Source organism: Apium graveolens, chromosome 9, assembly GCF_009905375.1.
Source record: "Apium graveolens cultivar Ventura chromosome 9, ASM990537v1, whole genome shotgun sequence".
Lineage (NCBI taxonomy): Eukaryota > Viridiplantae > Streptophyta > Magnoliopsida > Apiales > Apiaceae > Apium > Apium graveolens.
The window spans coordinates 204,601,881-204,624,747 of NC_133655.1; the positions used below are offsets into that span (position 1 = coordinate 204,601,881).

Here is a 22,867-nt window from a genome sequence, read left to right on the forward strand (position 1 = left end):
ATTTTCGGAGGCTGTTTTATTCGCACCTTATTCCGTTAATTTTGAATTTCGGGATAAAAACCGGGTCGCGGGAAGTTCGTGTCAATCCTTATTGCTACGTGTTATAATTCTGTTAATTTGCAGACACGTGGTAGCTGTTGGTTTACAAAAAAAAAATAAGATAAACACAGACTCAATTGAGCCTGTGTTCACCCCTCCCCTGTTTTGTTTACTTCCTCGGCTCCTTTTTCTTCCATTGCTTCTCTGTTCCATAGCTTCCTTGTTCCCATTTCCCCTGTTACTTTTGTTTCTCGGTGGAATTATTTCCGGCGCCTGTTATCTCCGATTATTTTGTCGGTATTGCTCCGGTTTACTCCTGTATTGGTGCGTGTATATGCATATGGTTGTGTATATATATCCGCTATATTGTGTAGTTACTATGTGTGCGGTATTTCTGTTTGCCGCCCCTGTTCCTTCGGATTTTCGGTTGCCGCCGGAGTTTTCCGGTGAGGCGGCCTTGTGTTGTGATGTATGCGTATAGACTGACCCTGTTTGTTTAATCGATCCCGATGTTAATTTCTTTTAATTAATTCAACAATATTTTATAGATTATTCGATGAGATAAATTGTGGTATGTACGGGAAATAATTATTTATCGGTAGAATACGCGTTGGAAACCCGAATGGGTCGGGTACCCGCGAATTTTACCGCCATCGGCGATGAGCCTCGGCGAGCCGACGGTGGACGGTGATGAATTTAATCTGAGTCCTAAAATTTTTTAAAATAAAATTTAGTGCGTGAAATTAATTTTGAAGCGAAAACCTTATGTTATATCGAAGTTGGGTAGATAATTGGATTGTGATTGGATTATTGGATGGTGGTTATTGTGAATTTGATTATTGTTGGTTTGACGTCGAATTATTTCGACGGGTAGTCCGATAAACAAAGGAAACGCTGCCCGATTTCCGGAAAACTTACCTACGAAAATACGGGAGCGTATCCGATGATTATCAGAACGTCGAGTGGTTATATAAATACATATGTGTTTTATATGGAACTTGATTGAACGATGTAATGAAATAATTTGCTAAAATCCATAACCCTGATTTTGCGAAATTACAAATATACGTATTTTCGGAAAGCGAACACCAAACCGATTTCTCGAGAATGTGAACCCTCACTGTTGGGTGTGTTGTTATATTATAATAATCCATATAATTACGAGTTGGGTTTGAATATCGTTGAGTAAAAATTAGTATTGAGGATATGTCAAGCATACCTAGACATCTAACGTAGGGTATTTTCAACCCTGTAGGTTATAGTCGGGAACCTGAAAGTGGACGATGGACTAAAGATAACCTAGTGGTCAGTTGACGAGCTCAGTAGAGTTTCAACAGAAAGACCTAAGTGTCGGAGTCGAATCCAATGGGATCTAGTGGTTGGACGTAAAAGCCTAAGCGGCAGAGTTGGCCCAGAATTGATCAGTAGTAGTTGTAAAGCCTTGTAAGGAAAGTACTTCCAAACTTTTCCTCAAGTTATATCACAATTATTTTCGAACTATTTCATAAAATGTCGCTCTTATTCATAATAACTCTTGTTTACATTGCAAGTGCATTAAACTATTTACCCTTGAATCCCTGATTTTTCTTGATTTTGAGCCGTAAGCCTCATTCTTTATAAACCATCCTTTGTTGATCCTCAGACACTAAACCACACAAATATTATACTATTTCCTAAATGTTTAACTACCAAACACCAGAATAAAATGGTTTAAAAACACATAAACTTTTATACTCCAATCATTCTTAGTAACATCAAAGAACCATATCCTGAAAAAAATCATTACTGGTTTGATATCTGACCCTTGTGCAAACTGAAAACCGTTTCTTATACATACCCTGATATACCCTTGAGATATCCATGAGTTTTCTTACGTTTTTATGCAAATGTTTAACATTATCGATTATGATCTTGTGTTATTGAATCATATTGTTATCATATTGAACTGCTTTAGGATTGGATAGTTTTTATATATGTGGACCAGATTCGTGGTCAGACCATACCAATGGTCAATTTAGGCCAATGTGTGCCTTGGATCCAGTAATTAGAGCAGTGCTGTGTGCTTTGCTCGGGGTTAGTGCGTGACTGATCAGTAGCCTAACCTTGGTTTTATAACTTAAAATGAATATCCAATTCTAATGATTAGTTAAAAAGAAACTTGATTCCTTTGAATCATCTTATTTGGTCATTGTTTAACCTTAGTTATCACTATTATGACTTGCTGAGCTAGTTAGCTCACCCTTGCGATTCTTTTATATATTTTACAGTTGAAAAGAATATGGATGATAGTAAAGTTCCTCGGTCCAAAGTGCGGGCTAAGGTTCCAGTTGAGTTGAATTGAGCTAGCAGAAGCGTCATGCGGTATAGAGATAGTCAGATTGTAAGAATGATTTTATTATCAATTGTAAGTTAAATTCGTTGGAATTTGGTATGTTGTAATAAAGGTTAGGATTGTGGCTTGTTTTCATACTTTAACCTGTTGCGATCCGTAGTTATGTAAAGCAGGGTCATTGCAAATAATATTTCTTATCCAGGTTTATATATTGTATATGTGTTGTGGACCCCAAACTTCTGACCCGGGTTTGGAGGGCGCCACAGGTTGGTATTAGAGCTACAGGTTATAAGTCACTGAAACAAGCCTAGATTGTCGGGATTGGGTAGAGGGTTAGGATTAGGAATAGGAAACAGAAAGATAAGACGTTGTGAGGATGACTGCGACTATATAGCAAGTCTTCGGCACGGTTCGTGTTGTGATTCGGGATTCTCAGCTTGTGACGTGATTTTCAGACAAAGGCAATGGTAGATCATGATTTCCCGGTGTCATTTGATCATTTGGAGCTTTCCGTTCGAGGATCGTCATCTTCTTCCAGATTGGAATTGCACCTTGTTCCTCCACCGGTATTAGTGGCATTACCTTATGTTATAACGGTTGCACTTCTTCAAGCTATTCTATGCTACTTTTGCACCTTTTGATATGAGATCACCTATTCAAGAAGCTCCATCTGTTTATTCTTGTTTCACTGGACATTTGGTTGTGAGCGTATCTCTTCAGTTTACCCTATATCCTGTTCTATACCCCCAGTTTAGAACTTGTCCTATGAAGCGATTGTATCTACAAGGATGGATTCGAGAGTTATAGTAAATGGGGAGCGCTTGAGGGATAAATAAAGGTGAGAAGAAGTTTAGAGAGAAGATTTAAGTGTTTCAGAGGATAGTTGTTATCGGGTTAAAAGAAGCCATTAGTGACTAAGCCACCCGTGAATAAGTATGGGATGAACTAGATGAATTTTGAAAGAGTAAGAGAGAAAAGTATAAACCTGGGATTTTTGTAAAATTAAATGATGATGATATGATAAATGCGATATGTAAAGTAGTAATGTGATGTGATACGAGCAACCTTTGTTCTATGAAATAGACTTATTGACTATTGGATAGCCTGTTTTACTTAACTATTGCAACAGTAATGTCGGGAGTATTACCAGTATGGAAGCTTTGACATGAAGCTACGAATAAGATATCATGCAACGACAATTAAAGTTTCATCAATTAAGGAAGGCAAATGGACCCGATGAAGGAGAAAAAGTAGATTGGAGTGAATGAATTTTTATGTAATTATTTCTTTAATATGGTATCTTGCTATAGGTTGGAAGGACAACAATCAACTCATATAGTAAGGACAACCAGGTTTGTGATTTTCCAAACTTTTAAATAAGTTTTCGAAAAAGATTTCCCTTTATAAATTTCTAAAAGCCTTTTCAAATAAAATGATTTTTAAACATTGGTTGTCAAGTTACTCCTTGAGTTTCTTGTTTGTTAGAAAGCCCGGATTACCTGGAAGGATGTTGTTTCAGACTTAGTATTGCTAATTTCGAGAACGAAGTAACCTATGATTATGAAGAAGTTGATTATTCCTAACAGTAAAGTGCAAGTATTGTTTGATAAAATTTACAACAGAATCAGCGTACGGAGTAACTATACATTCAATTACTAGGACTATCAGAGTTCGAAGAATTCATTGATTTAACAAAAGTCGGAGCGTGATCGAAGAAGATTGGAAAGATTTCCAGACCTCTCTCAAAACAGAATATTATTAACAAAAGGATCGTTATGTCGAATGGTACGTAGTTATTCTAAATTAAAAAGAGAAATCTTGAAGTTACCTGGTAGGAACACCATTAAGATCGAATTGTTAAAGTATTATCCGTGTGGGTGCGATATTAAAGACGCAAGACATGACAAGTAGGAATCTACCATAATGCTTAATTTGCAAAAGCATTTCAGTGTACCCTCTAAAGTTGCTATATGATGCAATTGGAATATGATCGAACAAGCTCAAAAGATGAATACAAGTGAAATATGGATGGTGACCAATGGTGTCGTTCTTGTCTTCAATGTTACAGCGTATATTCCTCTTTAATTTCTAAAAATATATGAACTTCTTCTCTTAATAAACTCCTTATGATGATATCAAAAAGGTTTCAAATTTAAATTGTTCCCCTCAAGTTTTACTCTCTGATTGGGACAAACAGTGTTATGGTGAGACGCTTTGTCAGGATGACGAAGAGTCGGGTGGGACGCCACCTAATCATGTGCTGTATGCCATATGGTACGAAAGACTGGCCATCTTAAGTACCAATGTGGTTGTCTCATTCATATTCAAATCCTTGTTTCTTCTTTCTTTTTAATTCTAATTTTTGTTGACTTGTGAATTCTAGTTATTTCATCGTATTCTCGTTCTTTGCAAGAGTTTTTCTAACAGAAATCAACATATTATGGACCAAGCGGGCAAAGTTCCATCTACCTCTTACGCATGGAAAACAAACAAGGACATATGGCGAGAATTGTAAATCACTAACCCATTCAGGGATACACTAAGGATCAAGGTTATCTACTCCAATAAGGAATACGTCTCCAAGAACGAGAGTTTACGATTTGTCTGTGAAATGTGTTGTTCAGAATACGGATGTGATGACGAGAATGATTATTGCGGATACCTTACGCGTTAAGGTATGGAAAGATGTGGGAGCAACTTGATCAATTATCTCTCAAGGTTGTGTTGATAAGATGAGTTACCCTGTTGAATTGATAAGATTATGACTAAAGGATTAGCAAATCAAGAATGTGTAATTATTAAATAAGTAAGTACCAATGGTGGAATTGAGATTTCTGGCAATAAGTTGTGAAAATTTGATATCATTTGATGTAAGAGGACTTGACGTTATTCTAAGGAATGAATTAATTATTTAAGTGTAATGCCCAGACAAACCAACGTGATGAAGAGATAATCCCGAAGACATCAAATGGAAAAAAAATGAATGAATGATGAGGTATAAAGGAAGAAGGAGGGTAAAGAATTTGTTAACGATAATTACGGTGATCAAGATGTGAGCATTATGGTGATTAGGAGATAAATAAAAGTCAGAAGCAAACAAAATTTGAATATTTTATAGCAATTAAAGAGTTTCAAGATATGTTTCCAGATGAGTTTTCAATATTTCCTCCCGATAGAGAAATGAAGCTCGCGATTGACTTAGCACCTGAGACGAAGCCAGTGACCAAGGTCTTACATAAAATGGCACCAGTTAAAATGAGGAAGCTAGCAAAGCAGATGCAAGAGACGTTCGAAAAAGAAGCGATTAGACCTAGTGTATCCCATGAGGTGCACCGGTACTAATTACTAATAAGAAAAGGGAAGTATGAGATTATGCGTCGACTAAAGAAAGCTCAACAAGTTTACTATCAAGAATAAGTACATGTTACCTCGAAGTACTGATTTGTTTGATCTAACAGGAGAAGCAAAGTATTTTCTAAAATTGATTTAAAATTTGGGCGTTACCAATTGGAGATTGAACCTATGCACATAATCTTTAAGGAATATCTGGATGAGTTGTAATTATGTTACTTAAAGTCAACGGAGGACCACGTGAAGCATTTAATGACAACTGAGGAGTCGGAGATGAAAGAAGTTGTATATAAAGTTTGCAAGGTGAAAGTTTTGATGATAGAAAGTATAAGTAATCAGTGAGGAGGAGACCAAAGGAGATCCAGTAGAAATTAAAGTTACTACGAATAAAGAAAGGCTAAAAGTACCAACAAAAGTAAGAAGTTTTACCATGGACCGGTTATATTGCAAATTTGCGTAAGATTTCTTGAAAGCTGCGATACCTTTGATGAAGCTAATCAAGAAAAGCAAGAAGTTTTGTGAAGTGGAGAAGGGTGAAGGAAAGTTTTGCGAAGTTAAATGAAAGGATGGTTACAACACCTGTTTTATCAATTTAAAAGTATCAAGGAGGTTTGGTAGTTATAGTGATGCTTCTCATTAGGAAATAGGATGTGTGTTGATGCAGCACAATAAAGCTATTGTATATACATTCGGACAACCGAAACCTTATGAGAAGAAGTATCATACTCATAATGTGGGATTAACAGTAATAATATTCGCTTTGAAAGATTGGGAAACATGAGATGTATGAAGAAAGGTGTAAGATCTATACGGGCCATAAGAGGTTGAAGTATATATTCATGAGGAAAAACAAAGATAGAGGAAAGTGATAAGCAAAAAGGAGAAAACGAACATAGAAACTGTACCAGAAGAATTATCTATGGAATTTTAGAAGTTGGAATTGGAAGTCAGAGTTTATAATCCAAAAAGGAGCAAGGATGGATAGTATGACCTTTCAGTCAAAGTTGTTAAGGGAAAGATAAGGAGATGTCAAGAGAAGATAATGGATCACGATGTTAGCAGTTAATAAAAGGAAATTTATGCGCCCAGGAGAACAAGCACGATATCCCCAGGTTTTCGTCCAGCACTTGAATGCTACAAGTAAAAGGATTAAGAAATGAGATCCCACAGGGAATTTACAATATAAAGTATTTAATCTATTGAAGAGAGGCCAAGATGTGCGGAAATTTAAAGAAAAATAGTGATAACAAGGTATAAGAAGGAAATTTCAAGATGAATTAGGGAGTGTTGGATATGTCGAAGTATTAAGACGAAGTATTGGAAGGCCTAGTGGATAAGGCAGACCCAGGAAGTGACTTTACAAGAGGCGAATCGTAAAGCGTACAAGTGATGTTAAGAGAGAAAAGGAATGAAATTATAAGGGTATGTACTGATTATCGGGAGTTTAACAAAACAACGAATAAGAATAAGTGACCCCTACAAAGAATTAATTTCCTACGAGACCTAATTCAGGAAGTGTGTTATGTTTCGGGGATTAACTTAAGTTCCGACCTGAGAACATATCAGAGATTATGGTTAAAGTGAGTTATGAACATTGCAAGCTCCGGTGATGTTATGCGAGATAACAAGTGTATCAGTTGTCTATAAGGAATTAATGAACATTTTATATAAGGAGTACTCTATTAAAAAAATGTATTTATTGATAACATCATCAGCCATTCGAGGAATAAGAAAGTCTGTGTGGAATGCCCAAAGATTTCTCTTCATAGATCTGAAGGAAAGCAACTATAGGTTGAGTCTTCAAGAATAAAATTATGACTAAGGTTAACAAAAGATTCTGAATTAATCCATTAACAACTACCTAAGCAAAGCCGTATGGTAACAGATGCCTTAGGCCGACATAAAGGATTGGATGTAATTAAGACCACCGAGGAGTTAATAAACGTATTGGAAAGAGTGGAATCTAAAGTTCAAATACTTAAAGATGATAATACGTGAATATATGAGATTACTTTTCAGCCTTAACTAATGGAAAAGAGTAAGAGATGTTTTAATGTTTGGAAACCAAGTTGAAAACGAGCACTGCCTATCATTCTTAAACGGAAAGTCAAAGTACAGAAGTGATTCAGGAAATGTAAAATATGTTGAGAGGTTGAGTTTTAAAGAAACACTGGAATGATCATTTATCATCAATGTCAGCTTTGGAATGCCACTTTATCAAGCTTCATGTGAACGCAAGTGTAGTTCCCCATTTCTATTAAAATAAAGTGGGAGAAAGAAAGTTATCAAATTCTAAGTTAAATCAGAACACCAAGACCATAGTAATATTGATTAAAGCAGCTCGGAGTAGACAAAGAAAGAAGACGAAATTGTATTGAGAGAAAGTTTGAGTATAGAAATAGGACCAATAGTGTTAGTAAAAGTGTCGTCTTGAAAGAGACTGGGTAAGTCTAAGTAGAAGGGACAGGTTAAGTCCTAAAATTAGTAAACCAGTCTCAAAGTATTGATAAATATAGATAAAGTTGTTCATGAGTTGATGTTACCGTCACAAATTTGTGTACATATACTGTGTTTGTCCTGTCAAAGTTAAAGCGATAAGTATTTGATTTGAATCAAGTGATTGATCAGGAGCCAATGGGGCTCTTGTCCAAGTTATTTTGGATATAGTGAGTAATCCAAACTCTTGATCGTTAAAAGCGAGTCATTGGAAAAGAGTATATATCTATAGTAAGTACATTCGAAATCCTCGAGTAGAAGAGTGTACATGGAATCTAGAGTCAGATATGCTTGACAAATATCCTCACTTGTTTAGTTAAACCAGATTCTGAGGACAGAATCTTTTTAAAGGGGGAAGGATATAACGACTCGTGTATTTTTGAATTATTTAAATATGTAACTATATAAATTATTAAATAAATAAAATATGTGTATTGGTTTTGACCGCTATGTGTTATTTGACTAATAGCTATGTGTGAGTTATGGTGTACCGGGTTGTCCGCATGATTAATTATGGAGTTGTATTGGTTTATTTCTAATTTCAAAAGTGGATTTAGTGCAAAGTTATTTGCATAAATATTTGGAATGTCTCTAAAATTGTTTTTGTGATTTTATAATTACACTAATTATTTTTAGGGTTTTATAAAATTAAGAAATCAATATTTTATCAATTATTTATCTTTAAACGATTTTCTGATTATATTTAATTGTAAAATCTGTATTTAATTCTAGAATTTTTCAAAAATTATGAAACTCATAGTTATTCACGTTTGAAATATTCCGAGAATTTTAAAATTATTTTAGAAATTTTTGGGATTAATTTTACCCGCGCGTTGTTTCGTTTATTTGTTAAAAGCGGGTATAAGTGCATTTTAGAAATTATTTTAAAATTATAAAAGTTACGTTTTTATTTACTTCTGGATATTTGTAATATTTTAAAGCTATTTTCGTAATTTTCGGAGGCTGTTTTATTCGCACCTTATTCCGTTAATTTTGAATTTCGGGACAAAAACCGGGTCGCGGGAAGTTCGTGTCAATCCTTATTGCTACGTGTTATAATTCTGTTAATTTGTAGACACGTGGTAGCTGTTGGTTAACAAAAAAAAATAAAAATAAAAAATAAGATAAACACAGACTCAATTGAGCCTGTGTTCACCCCTCCCCTGTTTTGTTTACTTCCTCGGCTCCTTTTTCTTCCATTGCTTCTCTGTTCCATAGCTTCCTTGTTCCCATTTCCCCTGTTACTTTTGTTTCTCGGTGGAATTATTTCCGCCGCCTGTTATCTCCGATCATTTTGTCGGTATTGCTCCGGTTTGCTCCTGTATTGGTGCGTGTATATGCATATGATTATGTATATATATATGCTATGTTGTGTAGTTACTATGTGTGCGGTATTTCTGTTTGCCGCCCCTGTTCCTTCGGATTTTCGGTTGCCGCCGGAGTTTTCCAGTGAGGCGGCCTTGTGTTATGATGTATGCGTATAGGCTGACCCTGTTTGTTTAATCGATCCCGATGTTAATTTCTTTTAATTAATTCAACAATATTTTATAGATTATTCGATGAGATAAATTGTGGTATGTACGGGAAATAATTATTTATCGGTAGAATACGCGTTGGAAACCCGAATGGGTCGGGTACCCGCGAATTTTACCGCCATCGGCGATGAGCCTCGGCGAGCCGACGGTGGACGGTGATGAATTTAATCCGAGTCCTAAAATTTTTTAAAATTAAATTTAGTGCGTGAAATTAATTTTGAAGCGAAAACCTTATGTTATATCGAAGTTGGGTAGATAATTGGATTGTGATTGGATTATTGGATGGTGGTTATTGTGAATTTGATTATTGTTGGTTTGACGTCGAATTATTTCGACGGGTAGTCCGATAAACAAAGGAAACGCTGCCCGATTTCCGGAAAACTTACCTACGAAAATACGGGAGCGTATCCGATGATTATCAGAACGTCGAGTGGTTATATATATACATATGTGTTTTATATGGAACTTGATTGAACGATGTAATGAAATAATTTGCTAAAATCCATAACCCTGATTTTGTGAAATTACAAATATACGTATTTTCGGGAAGCGAACACCAAACCGATTTCTCGAGAATGTGAACCCTCACTGTTGGGTGTGTTGTTATATTATAATAATCCATATAATTACGAATCGGGTTTGAATATCATTGAGTAAAAATTAGTATTGAGGATATGTCAACCATACCTAGACGTCTAACGTAGGGTATTTTCAACCCTGTAGGTTATAGTCGGGAACCTGAAAGTGGACGATGGACTAAAGATAACCTAGTGGTCAGTTGACGAGCTCAGTAGAGTTTCAACAGAAAGACCTAAGTGTCGGAGTCGAATCCAATGGGATCTAGTGGTTGGACGTAAAAGCCTAAGCGGCAGAGTTGGCCCAGAATTGATCAGTAGTAGTTGTAAAGCCTTGTAAGGCAAGTACTTCCAAACTTTTCCTCAAGTTATATCGCAATTATTTTCGAACTGTTTCATAAAATGTCGCTCTTATTCATAATAACTCTTGTTTACATTGCAAGTGCATTAAACTATTTACCCTTGAATCCCTGATTTTTCTTGATTTTGAGCCGTAAGCCTTGTTCTTTATAAACCATCCTTTGTTGATCCTCAGACACTAAACCACACAAATATTATACTATTTCCCAAATGTTTAACTACCAAACACCAAACACCAGAAGAAAATGGTTTGAAAACACAGAAACTTTTATACTCCAATCATTCTTAGTAACATCAAAGAACCATATCCTGAAAAAAATCATTACTGGTTTTATATCTGACCCTTGTGCAAACTGAAAACCGTTTCTTATACATACCCCGATATACCCTTGAGATATCCATGAGTTTTCTTACATTTTTATGCAAATGTTTAACATCATCGATTATGATCTTGTGTTATTGAATCATATTGTTATCATATTGAACTGCTTTAGGATTGGATAGTTTTTATATATGTGGACCAGATTCGTGGTCAGACCATACCAATGGTCAATTTAGGCCAATGTGTGCCTTGGATCCAGTAATTAGAGCAGTGATGTGTGCTTTGCTCGGGGTTAGTGTGTGACTGATCAGCAGCCTAACCTTGGTTTTATAACTTAAAATGAATATCCAATTCTAATGATTAGTTAAAAAGAAACTTGATTCCTTTGAATCATCTTATTTGGTCATTGTTTAACCTCAGTTATCACTATTATGACTTGCTGAGCTAGTTAGCTCACCCTTGCAATTCTTTTATATATTTTATAGTTGAAAAGAATATGGATGATAGTAAAGTTCCTCGGTCCAAAGTGTGGGCTAAGGTTCCAGTTGAGTTGAATTGAGCTAGGAGAAGCGTCATGCGGTATAGAGATAGTCAGATTGTAAGAATGATTTTATTATCAATTGTAAGTTAAATTCGTTGGAATTTGGTATGTTGTAATAAAGGTTAGGATTGTGGCTTGTTTTCATACTTTAACCTGTTGCGATCCGTAGTTATGTAAAGCAGGGTCATTGCAAATAATATTTCTTATCCAGGTTTATATATTGTATATGTGTTGTGGACCCCAAACTTCTGACCCGGGTTTGGAGGGCGCCACAATGTTGATGCCCTATGTCCCTAATTCGAATCAAGCCATAGAATATGAACCGATTGAGCTTCAGCCAGATTTGTCCTATGTGGAACAACCGATTCAAATCTTAGACCGTAAGGAACGAGTCCTTAGGAATAAGTCAATTCCTATAGTAAAAGTTTTGTGGAGAAATCCTCGAGTAGAAGAGTCTACTAGGAAATTAGAGTCAGACATGCTTGATAAATATCCTCATTTATTTAGTTGAGTCAGATTCTGGGGACAGAATCTTTTTAAGGGGGAAAGGATATAACGACTCGTGTATTTTTCTTTTTATTCTAATATTTGGAAGTGTAATAAAGGTTTAAGTAAATAAATAAAATGTGTGTAATGGTTTTGGTAGCAGTTATTGATTGTTATTTAATTATTTATGATTTGTTGAGATGTGGAATTGAATTGTGTGATTTACCAGTGAGTTGTACGATTTTATTTGACTTGTAACAGTGATTTTATTGTAGTTTTAATTCCATAAATATTTGAATTGTCTTTAAAATTGGTTTTCTAATTTTATAATTCCAATAATTATTTTTAAAATTTTATAAAATTGAGAAGTCAATATTTCACTAATTATTTATTTTTAATTATTTTCTGAGTGTGTTTATTTGTAAAATCCATATTTAATTCAGAAATTCTTTAAAAATCACAAAACTTATATTTATCAAGTTCGTATTATTCTGAAAATTTTAAAATTATTTTGGAAATTTTCGGGAATCGTTTCACCCGCGTGTTATCTCGTTATTCGTTAAAAAGCGGGTATAAAGCGTACCTTAAAAATTGTTTTAAAATTTCAAAATTTATGATTTAAATAACTTCGAGATATTTGTAACATCTTAAGCCTATTTTGGCGATGTCCTGATTAATATTTATTTACGAATTGTACCCTTAAAAATAGATTAAAACGACGTGTCGGGCCTGCAGTCAGCTAAAATAAAAATAAAACGACACGTATCCAACAAAGTTGGACACGTGCCGTGTGTTGGTTATTTCAGGAGAGTGAGTAATCACTTAAGGGTGATAAACATCAATTCTCTTTGTCTCTCTCGGCTGTGCTCTCGATTGTCTCTCTTTCTCTTCTTTTACTTCTCATTTTTCTTTTCTTTTTCGGCCTGTCTTCTTCCTTCCTCCTTCGGCTGCTCTTGCCCTATGTTTCATCGTCGTTTTCCAGCTTGTTTTTCCAATGAGACGCCGCTATTTTTCAGTTTGGCTTGGTTCGATTTTTGCTCAGTTGGTACACATATATATATATATGTGTGTGTGTGTGCCCTGTGTGTGCATATATGTTGTGTTGTGTATGTGTTGTGCTGTGTGTAACTGTGTTGAGTGTGTTTGTGGGCGGCGCGTGGCCGTGTGTGATGCGGTTGCTGCTTTGTGGTGTTTCTCAGTTGGGTTGCACAGCTGGGCATCTCAGTTGGACTGGTGGTTTGGGCCTTGTTGGGTTGTTCATGTTCTGTTGGTTTGGATTATTGGAAATTTTAATTTTAATTCCTTTTATTGCAGGGAATTATTGATTAACATTCGTGATATTAATTATTTGTGTTGGAAATGATTTTTAAAATAATTGGTAGAATTTACGATGAAAAACCCGAAATTAATCGGGTACCCGTAAATTTTACCGCCGTTGACGATGAGCTTCGGTGAGTCAACGATGGACCGTGATGATCATTATCTGAGTCCTAATCTTAATAAATAAATAAAAATAAATTGTATATTGGAGTTGTACATAATAATTGCGTGATTGTGGAATTGGGAGTATATCGAGACTTGTGATTTGTTGGTTGTTGACGTCGACTGGAATCGACGGGTAGTCTTATAAACAAATACGATGTTGCCAAAATTTTCTAAAAATATATTGTAACTGTACATAATTATGTTCTACGTGTTACCCCTATTTATGTTTGGTATATGTGATTATGTGATTATGTGTATAATAATAATATGAGTCGGGTTGTCGGATTTGGGTTATTAGGATTTGAGGATATCAAGCATGTCGGTATAACTAATTAGGGTACTCTGTATTTGTAGATCCCAGTCGAGTTTTCCTAGGATCAAAGTCAGCGTGAAAGCTACTTAGGGTTTTGTAAAGCGTTGCAAGGCAAGTAACCCTGACCATTCTTTTATGGTTCAGTGCATATGAATAGCTAAATGTGTTACCTTCGTAATGGAATAGGAACGTTTTAAGTTGCGTATCCCCATAGTTATAAATCACTATTTTCAAATTGTTTTGGGGAAAAGTAACTTCGAAAGGTACCTATCTTGAATGGAATGATTTACAAAATGAATTTTATATGTGTGCTGGTTAAATAAATGATTTTAAAAATGAGATAGGTACAAGTGTTTTGAAAACTGGATAAAATGGCAAGATATAGGAAACATTGGGGCCAGAGTAGGCCTATTGAGGTGGCGTAAGAGGTTAATTCGGTTGCGCGCACTATAAAACTGATTAGTCCAGCAGGTCAGAGACCTAACTAGTCTCTGAGTTCCGGAACAGGTAAATGGGATGGCAGTTAGAGCCGTCTGGTGTTGATAGCCTAATCAGCTGTCTTCACATATCCGCTACGTATCTGATTGGGATTTGTGATTTACATAAGAGCATAAGTAGTTGATACAGCGGTTTTATAAAAGTGATTAGCATGCTAAAATTGGACTCTGGTATTTACACAGCACACTACTATGTTGTTTTGACAAAGCATGCTAGTTAGTGATATCCAGTTATCTCCGATTTTCATTATAAAATGTTGATATCATGATTACAACTATGTTCCTATTATTGTTATATTATTGCTTTTATTCCGTTATTCATATGTTAGTGCTGCTGAGCGATTATGCTCACCTTTGCAAACTGTTATGTATAACTCGCAGATGCCTAGAAGATCAGTCAGACCGACCCATGTTCCCGCCCCTACTGGACCACGCTCCTCTGAGGTAGTTTGTATCAGACCATGAGGTCTATTGAGTTGCTGAATAAAGTTAGTGTGTTAGATGTTGAATAAAGAGTTTGTAATAATGAGAACCTGAATTATACTTGAACCTGGATCGGATCTTGTTTTGGGGTCAAGTTAGTATATTTTAATAATAATCTTGTTATTTATATTTTGGTTGTTGTGTTCGGTTACGTCAACTCCTGACCCCGGGGTTGAGGCCGTCACAGTATCGACTCTTGTCTCTTTTCTCGGGGTCTCCCTTAGTGGCTTCGGCCATTTAAACTCTTTTTCCTTCTCAATTTCCATAAGGATTTGGCTCCTTGAAGCGTTCAACCTTGCATACTCAGCAAACTTTGGTCGCTGATTTTTCTTAAAAGCGGAGGAGTCAAAGTTTTTTCCAATTCGTGGATACCTGTCCTTAGTGTCGTACTCCTGATTCGTCTTCCTCTTCTTGATTCAAGTAGGTTAATTATTCACGGTTGTCTTCTTCATACTCTCCTCCACCTTAATATATTTCCCGGCTCTATCCTGGAACTGCAGCATGCTTTCGGGAGGGCGTTTAGCCAAGGACATCTTAAAGAACTCATCTCTAGTCCCTTGCTGCATGGCTATCATAGCTACCTTATCCTCCAGATCAGGGACCTTCAAAACCTCCTTCGTAAATCGATTCAAATATTCTCTCAGGGACTCCTTCCCTCTTTGGACTATGCCCATGAAAGAGGTTGAACTCTTCTCGTGCACTCTGCCACTTATGAACTGCTTGATAAAAGCTTGACTCAAGTCCTTAAAGAATCCAATAGAGTTTGGGGGCAGACGACTGTACCACCTTTGAGCCATGCCCGATAGGGTTTGAGGGAAGGCCCGATACTTGATAGCATCGTTCACGGGCTGTAGCAACAGGGCCTTAGAGAACGTCCTAACATGATTAACAGGGTCGCCAGTACCATCGTATGCTTTGATGATGGGCATCTTGAACTTCCTTGAGATATGAGCATTCATTATCTCATCAATGAATGGTGGGTTTGGATCATCAGGATCTCTTAGGGGCATAAGATCACTTAGATCAGCCCTTGGGGCAACTGCCCTTCTTGGTATTGGACCATTCAAGTCTATGATCAGAGGAAGGTTTCTCCGCCTCGGAGCAAGTGGGGGTCTCGGATTCAGATGCGTCTCCAGGTCACGCTTCAGCCTTTAGATCTGAGCTTCATGATCCCTGATCCTCTCTTGAACATCTTTGGGGATTCATCCCTTGAGTGCTCCTAGGGCATTGTTCAGTATCAGCCATTGGCTCTTTGTTAGCACGCCTCCTTCTTGGAGAAACATCATCATCTGATGATTCGGAGTTATCAGTATAAGGTCTAGAGAATTCTCGATCATTGGGAATAGGAGTCAAGCCACGTATGTATTGGGGCATCCGCCCTTGTGCTTCACTCCTAATAGAGTGTCAACTCCATCCAACTTTGGGCTATAGAGGCATCCCGTAAGGGGGTTAGTAGTCACAATCGTCGAGTACTCATACCCAACGGGTTGAGAGTTCACAGGTGCATGTAGCTGCTGAAATTGGGGATTCGTCCCTTGAGGAGCCGGGGGATTCGTCCCTTGTGGCAGAGCCTCAGTTGCCTCTACCAGGGTTCCTCCTTGGGTGGAGGCATACGTTGAGTGCGGTAGTACCTCTACCACTGATGCGATCGTTCGCGGTGGAACAGGAATGTCTGTTCCACTATTGTTTCTACTCCGTGTATTCACCATGGTTGTTGTAGTTGTCCCACAGACGGCGCCAAATGTTGTAATAAAACAAAATTACATAATAATAAATATGTAAAAAAATATATATTATTAAATTAATTATCATTAGTATTTCGATCAGTTATTTCAATGAATTCCCGATTATCCCATTAATTCATTCACATTATTGTTACTGATTACTCCCTCCGTTCCTAATTACGTGTTCATTTTATTTTTCTAGGTGTCGAAATTGAATAATTTTTGATTTAATATTAAAAATTATAGACTGATTATTTTTAAAATTTGAAAATTACATGTTAAAATAAACAATATGTAATTTCCAATCACATATTTTTTTTATTATTTTTTGTAATTATATAATCAGTATAAATTTCAGTCAAAATTTGATCAAATTAATCCGTAAATAATTAAAGTATTTAGGGAGAGAAGGAGAGACTCATATTCCCAATGGCACACGTACAGAAATTACAAAATCATGCGCACACGGATATGAAAGACATGCATAAATTGCCATCAGCACTAATATATGAACGGGTGTGTCTAAGGGCACATAATAAGTATTAACTCCCATCAATTTGGTGTATTGTGATTGGTCGTCTAATCATAAATATTGATGGACCCTCCGACATTTACAATAATTTCATCAATAAAATTGCACCAAACTCATAAAATTTAGTGCTTATTTTATGCCCTCGGACACACATTAGAAAGACCGATGTACGAAATAATATGCAATTTTTTTGTTCCAAATATTATTTTCAATAATACAAGATCCCATTCAACAACTTATTCAACTTAAATATCTAACTGTTCCCGTGTATTTTTTGTTATTCAGTATTAATCAATTTTTTTTATATATTATACTCCTTAAACACGGTTAATTTATCATTTCTACTTTACAAAAATATTTTTAAATTTAAGTTTATTGTTTCGTAAGAGGTCTTAAATCCATTATAATAATGAAATTTCAATTTATCTGACAAAAGCGTTGTCCTAAATTGATTCGAATTTGAGTGCTAAATAAAATAACTTTTTACTTCATTTTAAAATTTTGTAATAATAAATTGGCCAGATGATAATATTATTTATTAAAAGTAATATTTTTATTAATTATATTCCGTTTTACTAACTTCCCTCCAAATGAAAACTCATCAATTGCTTAGTTCATTTAGTTGACAGTTGACAGATATATTTTTCTCATGGACAAGCAGCAGAATTTCCGACAACAAAAAAACTCTCCTCCTCCGCCATATGACTCATCCATATCTTCTTCTTCTCCTTCATCTCTTAGTCACGACGGAGAAGGACCTGAACACAGTTTACACCGCTCACCAACTCCGCAACAAGAAAGTAGTAGTAGTATAAAGCATCCGACAAAAACAAGAAGGGATGATGAGCTGCTTAAGAAGGTGAATTTATGGTTTCGAGTTTTCGGGTTTCTGTTTTGTTTGATTTCATTTTCCATAATGGCTGCTGATCGTAATAAAGGCTGGACTCTAGACTCGTTTCATCGTTATATTGAATTTAGGTATGTGTGAGGTTTGCTGGTTAGTTTAATTGGTTTAAAACTTCAATAAATATTTCGACTTTCACCAATACGTGAATTTGTTTCAAAAGAAACGAAAAAACCTCTTGGTTATACCAATCCCCTATATTATGGATATAGTGCAAACTTACATATTTGGAGCTGCTGAATGCAGGTACTGTTTGACGGTGAATGTGATAGGATTTATGTACTCGGCTTTACAAGGAACTGATCTTGCTTACCAGTTATTCTCCTCTGCTGGTAAACTTCATGTTTCCGCCTCTCATCTCCGTTATATTATTGATTTTGCCGCTGATCAGGTGCCTCTCTTTTTCCTCATTCTGCCTTATTCGACTTGGATCTACAATATTTGTTCGATTTTGAGTTTTGTGTCTATTATGGACGTTCTTGGTGTGATTTTGAGTTGAGAGCTGATTTACGAGAAACACTTAGATGACGGATCAATTTTACTTTGGATAGGTCTCTTTATATTTGAATATAATTAGGTCATTATTAGGATGACCGGGAGATATATATTATGATCTTTCTTCCTAATTAAAAGGTTCTGAATGATAAATAGAGTATTATTTAAGTTTGTACCTATGATATAAGGTCACCTTACAAAATTGTTATTTAGGTGAAAATTTTAGTTTTTCTTCAAATTTGCGAGTAGAAACTTATAATATATCTCTTCCTTAGTAATTTGTTTTGTAGTGTGCGTAATTTATTAATTGATGATTGGGTCCAAAAATACATGCAGATTTTGGCCTATCTTCTACTGTCGTCTTCGTCGTCAGCAGCGACAAGAGTTGAGGACTGGAAATCTAACTGGGGCAAAGACAAGTTTCCGAATATGGCTAATGCATCTGTGGCAGTTTCTTTTATGGCATTTGTGTCCTTGGCCTCTAGCTCTCTTGTCTCTGGTTATACAATATGCACTTAATAAATTGTATCCAGTATTATATATCTCCTACATTACTAGTACATACATTTAACTCTCTTATGTTAAAATACTGTATATAATTATGGAATTCTCTAATATCCGAACAATTTTGGGATTTCTTTTGTAATACTTAACATTACTCTTCTTATATACATAAAGAATGCCTATGCAATATGGTGGGTAGGGTGTTTCTTCTTTTTTTTCGGTATCCGTTAATTGTAGGCCAATGATGTGCCACAAGTATTTTTGGCTAATCAATATCGTCTCGTAATTCACAAGAAGGGTTGGTTGAACAACAGGCTTTTCTTTTTGTTCCTTTCAAGTTTCAACATCTCTTTGAGCCTTTTTAAAGTAGGTAAGAACTTGGCCCCGAAAAAAAGAAGAATACAGAGGAAGAAGCAAATATTGGACTACTGGTAGGGCTGATTACTGCAATATTGTTGCGTAAAATCGCTTTCGTTTCAATGCAATTTAATGAAATGATAAGATACCATGACGATGACAGTTTTAATTGGGTACACTACTAATGAATTCTAAGGTTACAGAACATGATCTAGTTGACATGTTTTAGAGTACGTTAACTTATAAATGACCCTGCTATACCAGACTCTGAATCCAACACGAAATGATAGAAACTGATGAATTTCGTGAAGAAAGACTCTGATAGATTTTTTAACATAGAACGCAGAGCTGAAACGTGAGACTCTCACGAGAAGTTTGGACCATATATCGACTATCTACTATAAGCGCAACTTCAGATATCAGAGGCAATACACAAGTGCCATATTCAAATGCTCCAAAGTCCAAAAACACAGTAGTTCTAGTTGCTTAAGAATCTCTGTAAGAGGAACACAAGTACGATCGCAACATAGTAAATGCTGTTATTGTATATGCAAAATTTCATAGAAAGAGTTGCTTACTTTTGTTACCAGCTACTTGAGTGAAAAAAACTATTGAAAGTGATGGAAGCCGTTGACCGAGGAATCTGGTAACAACAAAGATTGAGGTTTCTTGCCGGAATTAAGATCTATGACGGTGGTTCTTCGTCGGAAAATCAAGCGGTGTGTGGTGGTTTGTGGTTCTTTTGGGATGAGATTGATCAGAGTAAGTTATGGCTCCTTTAGAGCTCTCAACTTCTTACCCTCTCAATGTGCCTACGTACCCTTTATATAGGGATCAAGCCTGACGTAGTTCTTGTGGAACATGAAATCTAATGGGCTTAGACTTCTTATCCCTAGGCCCGGTAGAAACCTATACAGAATCCATCTTCTACTAGCTTTAGGAATGTCCAACTATAAGGCTCAACTGCGAAGGCCCAAGGCTCATCAGTAATCGCAGGACTTCACGGATAGTGCATCTCTCTGCGCAAGGATAACACCCCGTTACAGCTATCTCCCTTGATTTACGGACGCAGATATAGCCACGGTTCACCCCAAGTGCCGGACGCATCCCTGTCCCCCGAATGGGGATAACCCACCAGATAACAGGACAGGTGATCCCAAGCTTTTGGGTGCAAAGTGCTGGATGACTCCAAAGTTCTCCAACGAGGACACCCGTTGAATACAAGAACAGAGCTCCCAAAACACACACCAATGTTAACCCCACATCTCCAACGAGGACACCCGTTGAATACAGGAGGAGACCTTCAATCATCAGGCATACCCCTGGAGGCCTTCAAGCTTTTCACGAACATCCCCCTCTTTGACCGTCTCAAGGAGGGAATTCTTCAAAAAGTACCTGCAACAAATACGTTAGTAGAAATAATCTCCATTGCTCCCTTTCAAGCATGCTTTTCCTGAATGATCCTCATGAGAGAGCACTCACCAAACACAGGACACGTCCTATGTCGTTCGGCGCGTCCTCACCTCCATGACGCCTGTAGCGCCTCCCTAATATTTTCCTTTCACTTCCTTTCACAATGGCAGGACGCGTCCTGAGCAGGACAAGCGCGTCCTCCAGCTTATATTGCCAAAAGATCACAACTGCTGGACACATTCACCACGGTGGACGCGTCCATAATATTTGGGTGCGTTCTACCCTAACCATGTGCTCCCAAGATTCCTTATTATCAAATCATCTTCCATAAAACATCTCCTCAGCTTTGGGCGCGTCTTGTGCTCCTGGACGCGTCCTCACCTCTTACAATGCAACACCGAGTTTGACTGTAAGTAGCCCGCATTTGACCCGAGTCAATTCAATGCCAAATTTTGGGTATAACAACTACCCCCAAATTCCATTTGCATTTGAAGATAAAATTGGAATTTTTATTCAAAAAACCACAAACAAAAATTTACATGGGCCCACGGGGACGCATCCTATTGTCGTGGACGCGTCAACCCTTTAGTCATTCAAGATTGACCGTTGCATGACAGCTGTCTTGTACACGTTAGCCATCTATTTCTATAAATATCTTCCCCAACCCACAATGTTACTTTACCTTTTCTCTCTCTCCAAAACCTCCATTACCGCCGCTGCAAGAAGATAAATTCGAAAATCCAACGAATCCACCGACCATTTCCAGATTTCTCTAGCTTAATCCAACTCTCAACTTACGAGGTACGTGAATCTTCTTTTATTTCTTCATTTGGTCGAGTAAATCGTTCATACTAAGTAAAAGACCTTTCGTATACCTTTCTTCTTTATGAACTGTTCTTATTTTCCCCATGTATGTATATGTGTATATATATCATAAAACCCCCTATTTTTCTTGTTTGATTGTGAATTAAACGTTTCTAGGGTTTCTAATTGAATTTCCCCAAATTGATCACAATCGTTCCAACTTCTCCCATTATTATGGATGCGTCTACCGTCCAGGGCGCGTCTTAGTTACCACAAGTTAAGTTGTTTCAATCATAGAATTATATAGACGCACTTCTTCACCTAGGACGCGTCTCCTTAGCATATTTTCTACGGTAGACGTTTAGGACGCGTCCTCACGATCTTCTTCCTTCTTATTTTACATATTTTCAGTATATATTTTTTATAAACATGGACGCGTCCTCAAGATCTTCTTCCTTCTTATTTTAGCTGGAGGATGCGTCATCTTCATTACCTTTCCATCCATTTAAAGTTCTTAACAAACGCCTTGGGATCTACTCCCCACATCTGATCTCTTTTAAAACTGAATTTCCTGAATTTCACAGGACGAGTTCCTTTCTTGAAGCAGAAACACGCGTCTTTGAATCTCTCAAATCAAAGGTTTTCATAATGTTTGATTCCAGTTCCGATTTTATGGATCACGTCCCCATAAGCTCTAGAATGAAAAAGAAAGGATTCAAACGAAAAAGAACTTCAATTCTCAATACTAGGGCTGACATCGAAGATTGGACGGATGATGAGATTATACCCACAACCAGCCAACAGCCCTTATGCATGATTGTTTCAGATGAGGACGCGTCTCCTACTCAGGATGCGTCGGTAGCTTAGGACGCGTCAACTTCTTAGGATGCGTCCCCTCTTAGCGTAAGTGAATTCAAAAAGAGGATTCCTGACCCTGATGTATATCCTATGTCCCCTCAAAAATCCGATCCTCCCCTAGAACACTGGGAACCCTCAGATGTTGAAGTGGATTGTGATTGGGCAAAGCTTGGTGCTCTAACAGAACCAGAGAAAAATGCCCAGAGGAAAAAAGAAAGCAAGCTAGCTTGTGTAGCCCTTGACTCTACTGCAACTGACTTGGAGATCCAGTGGCACATGAAATACTACGACATGGAGGGCATCTGGGCGCGCCCTCTTCGTACAATGAGGCCACACATTTTCAATATTGGGAACCAAAGGATCCCCAGAATGGTGCTCACACCAAAACTGATCTCTCTAGGCGTGGGCGCACCCTTACACCCGTTTATCAAGAAGATCCTGAGATGGTACGATGTAGCCCC

General features: G+C 36.9%; 1 protein-coding gene across 2 annotated transcripts; it reads left to right on the plus strand.

Annotated features, from left to right (window-relative positions):
- The first annotated feature begins 17,688 nt into the window (after positions 1-17,688).
- LOC141684658 (CASP-like protein 4A3) lies at positions 17,689-19,148 on the plus strand. Of its 2 annotated transcripts, none has more exons than XM_074489732.1 (3): positions 17,689-18,049; positions 18,222-18,366; positions 18,807-19,148. In XM_074489732.1, the coding sequence occupies exons 1-3, from the start codon at positions 17,721-17,723 to the stop codon at positions 18,987-18,989; spliced, it is 657 nt and encodes a 218-aa protein (XP_074345833.1). In that variant the 5' UTR covers positions 17,689-17,720; the 3' UTR covers positions 18,990-19,148. The 2 variants fall into 2 exon arrangements, with proteins under 2 accessions (XP_074345833.1, XP_074345834.1); XM_074489733.1 differs by having other exon boundaries at positions 18,222-18,307.
- The last annotated feature ends 3,719 nt before the right edge of the window (positions 19,149-22,867 follow it).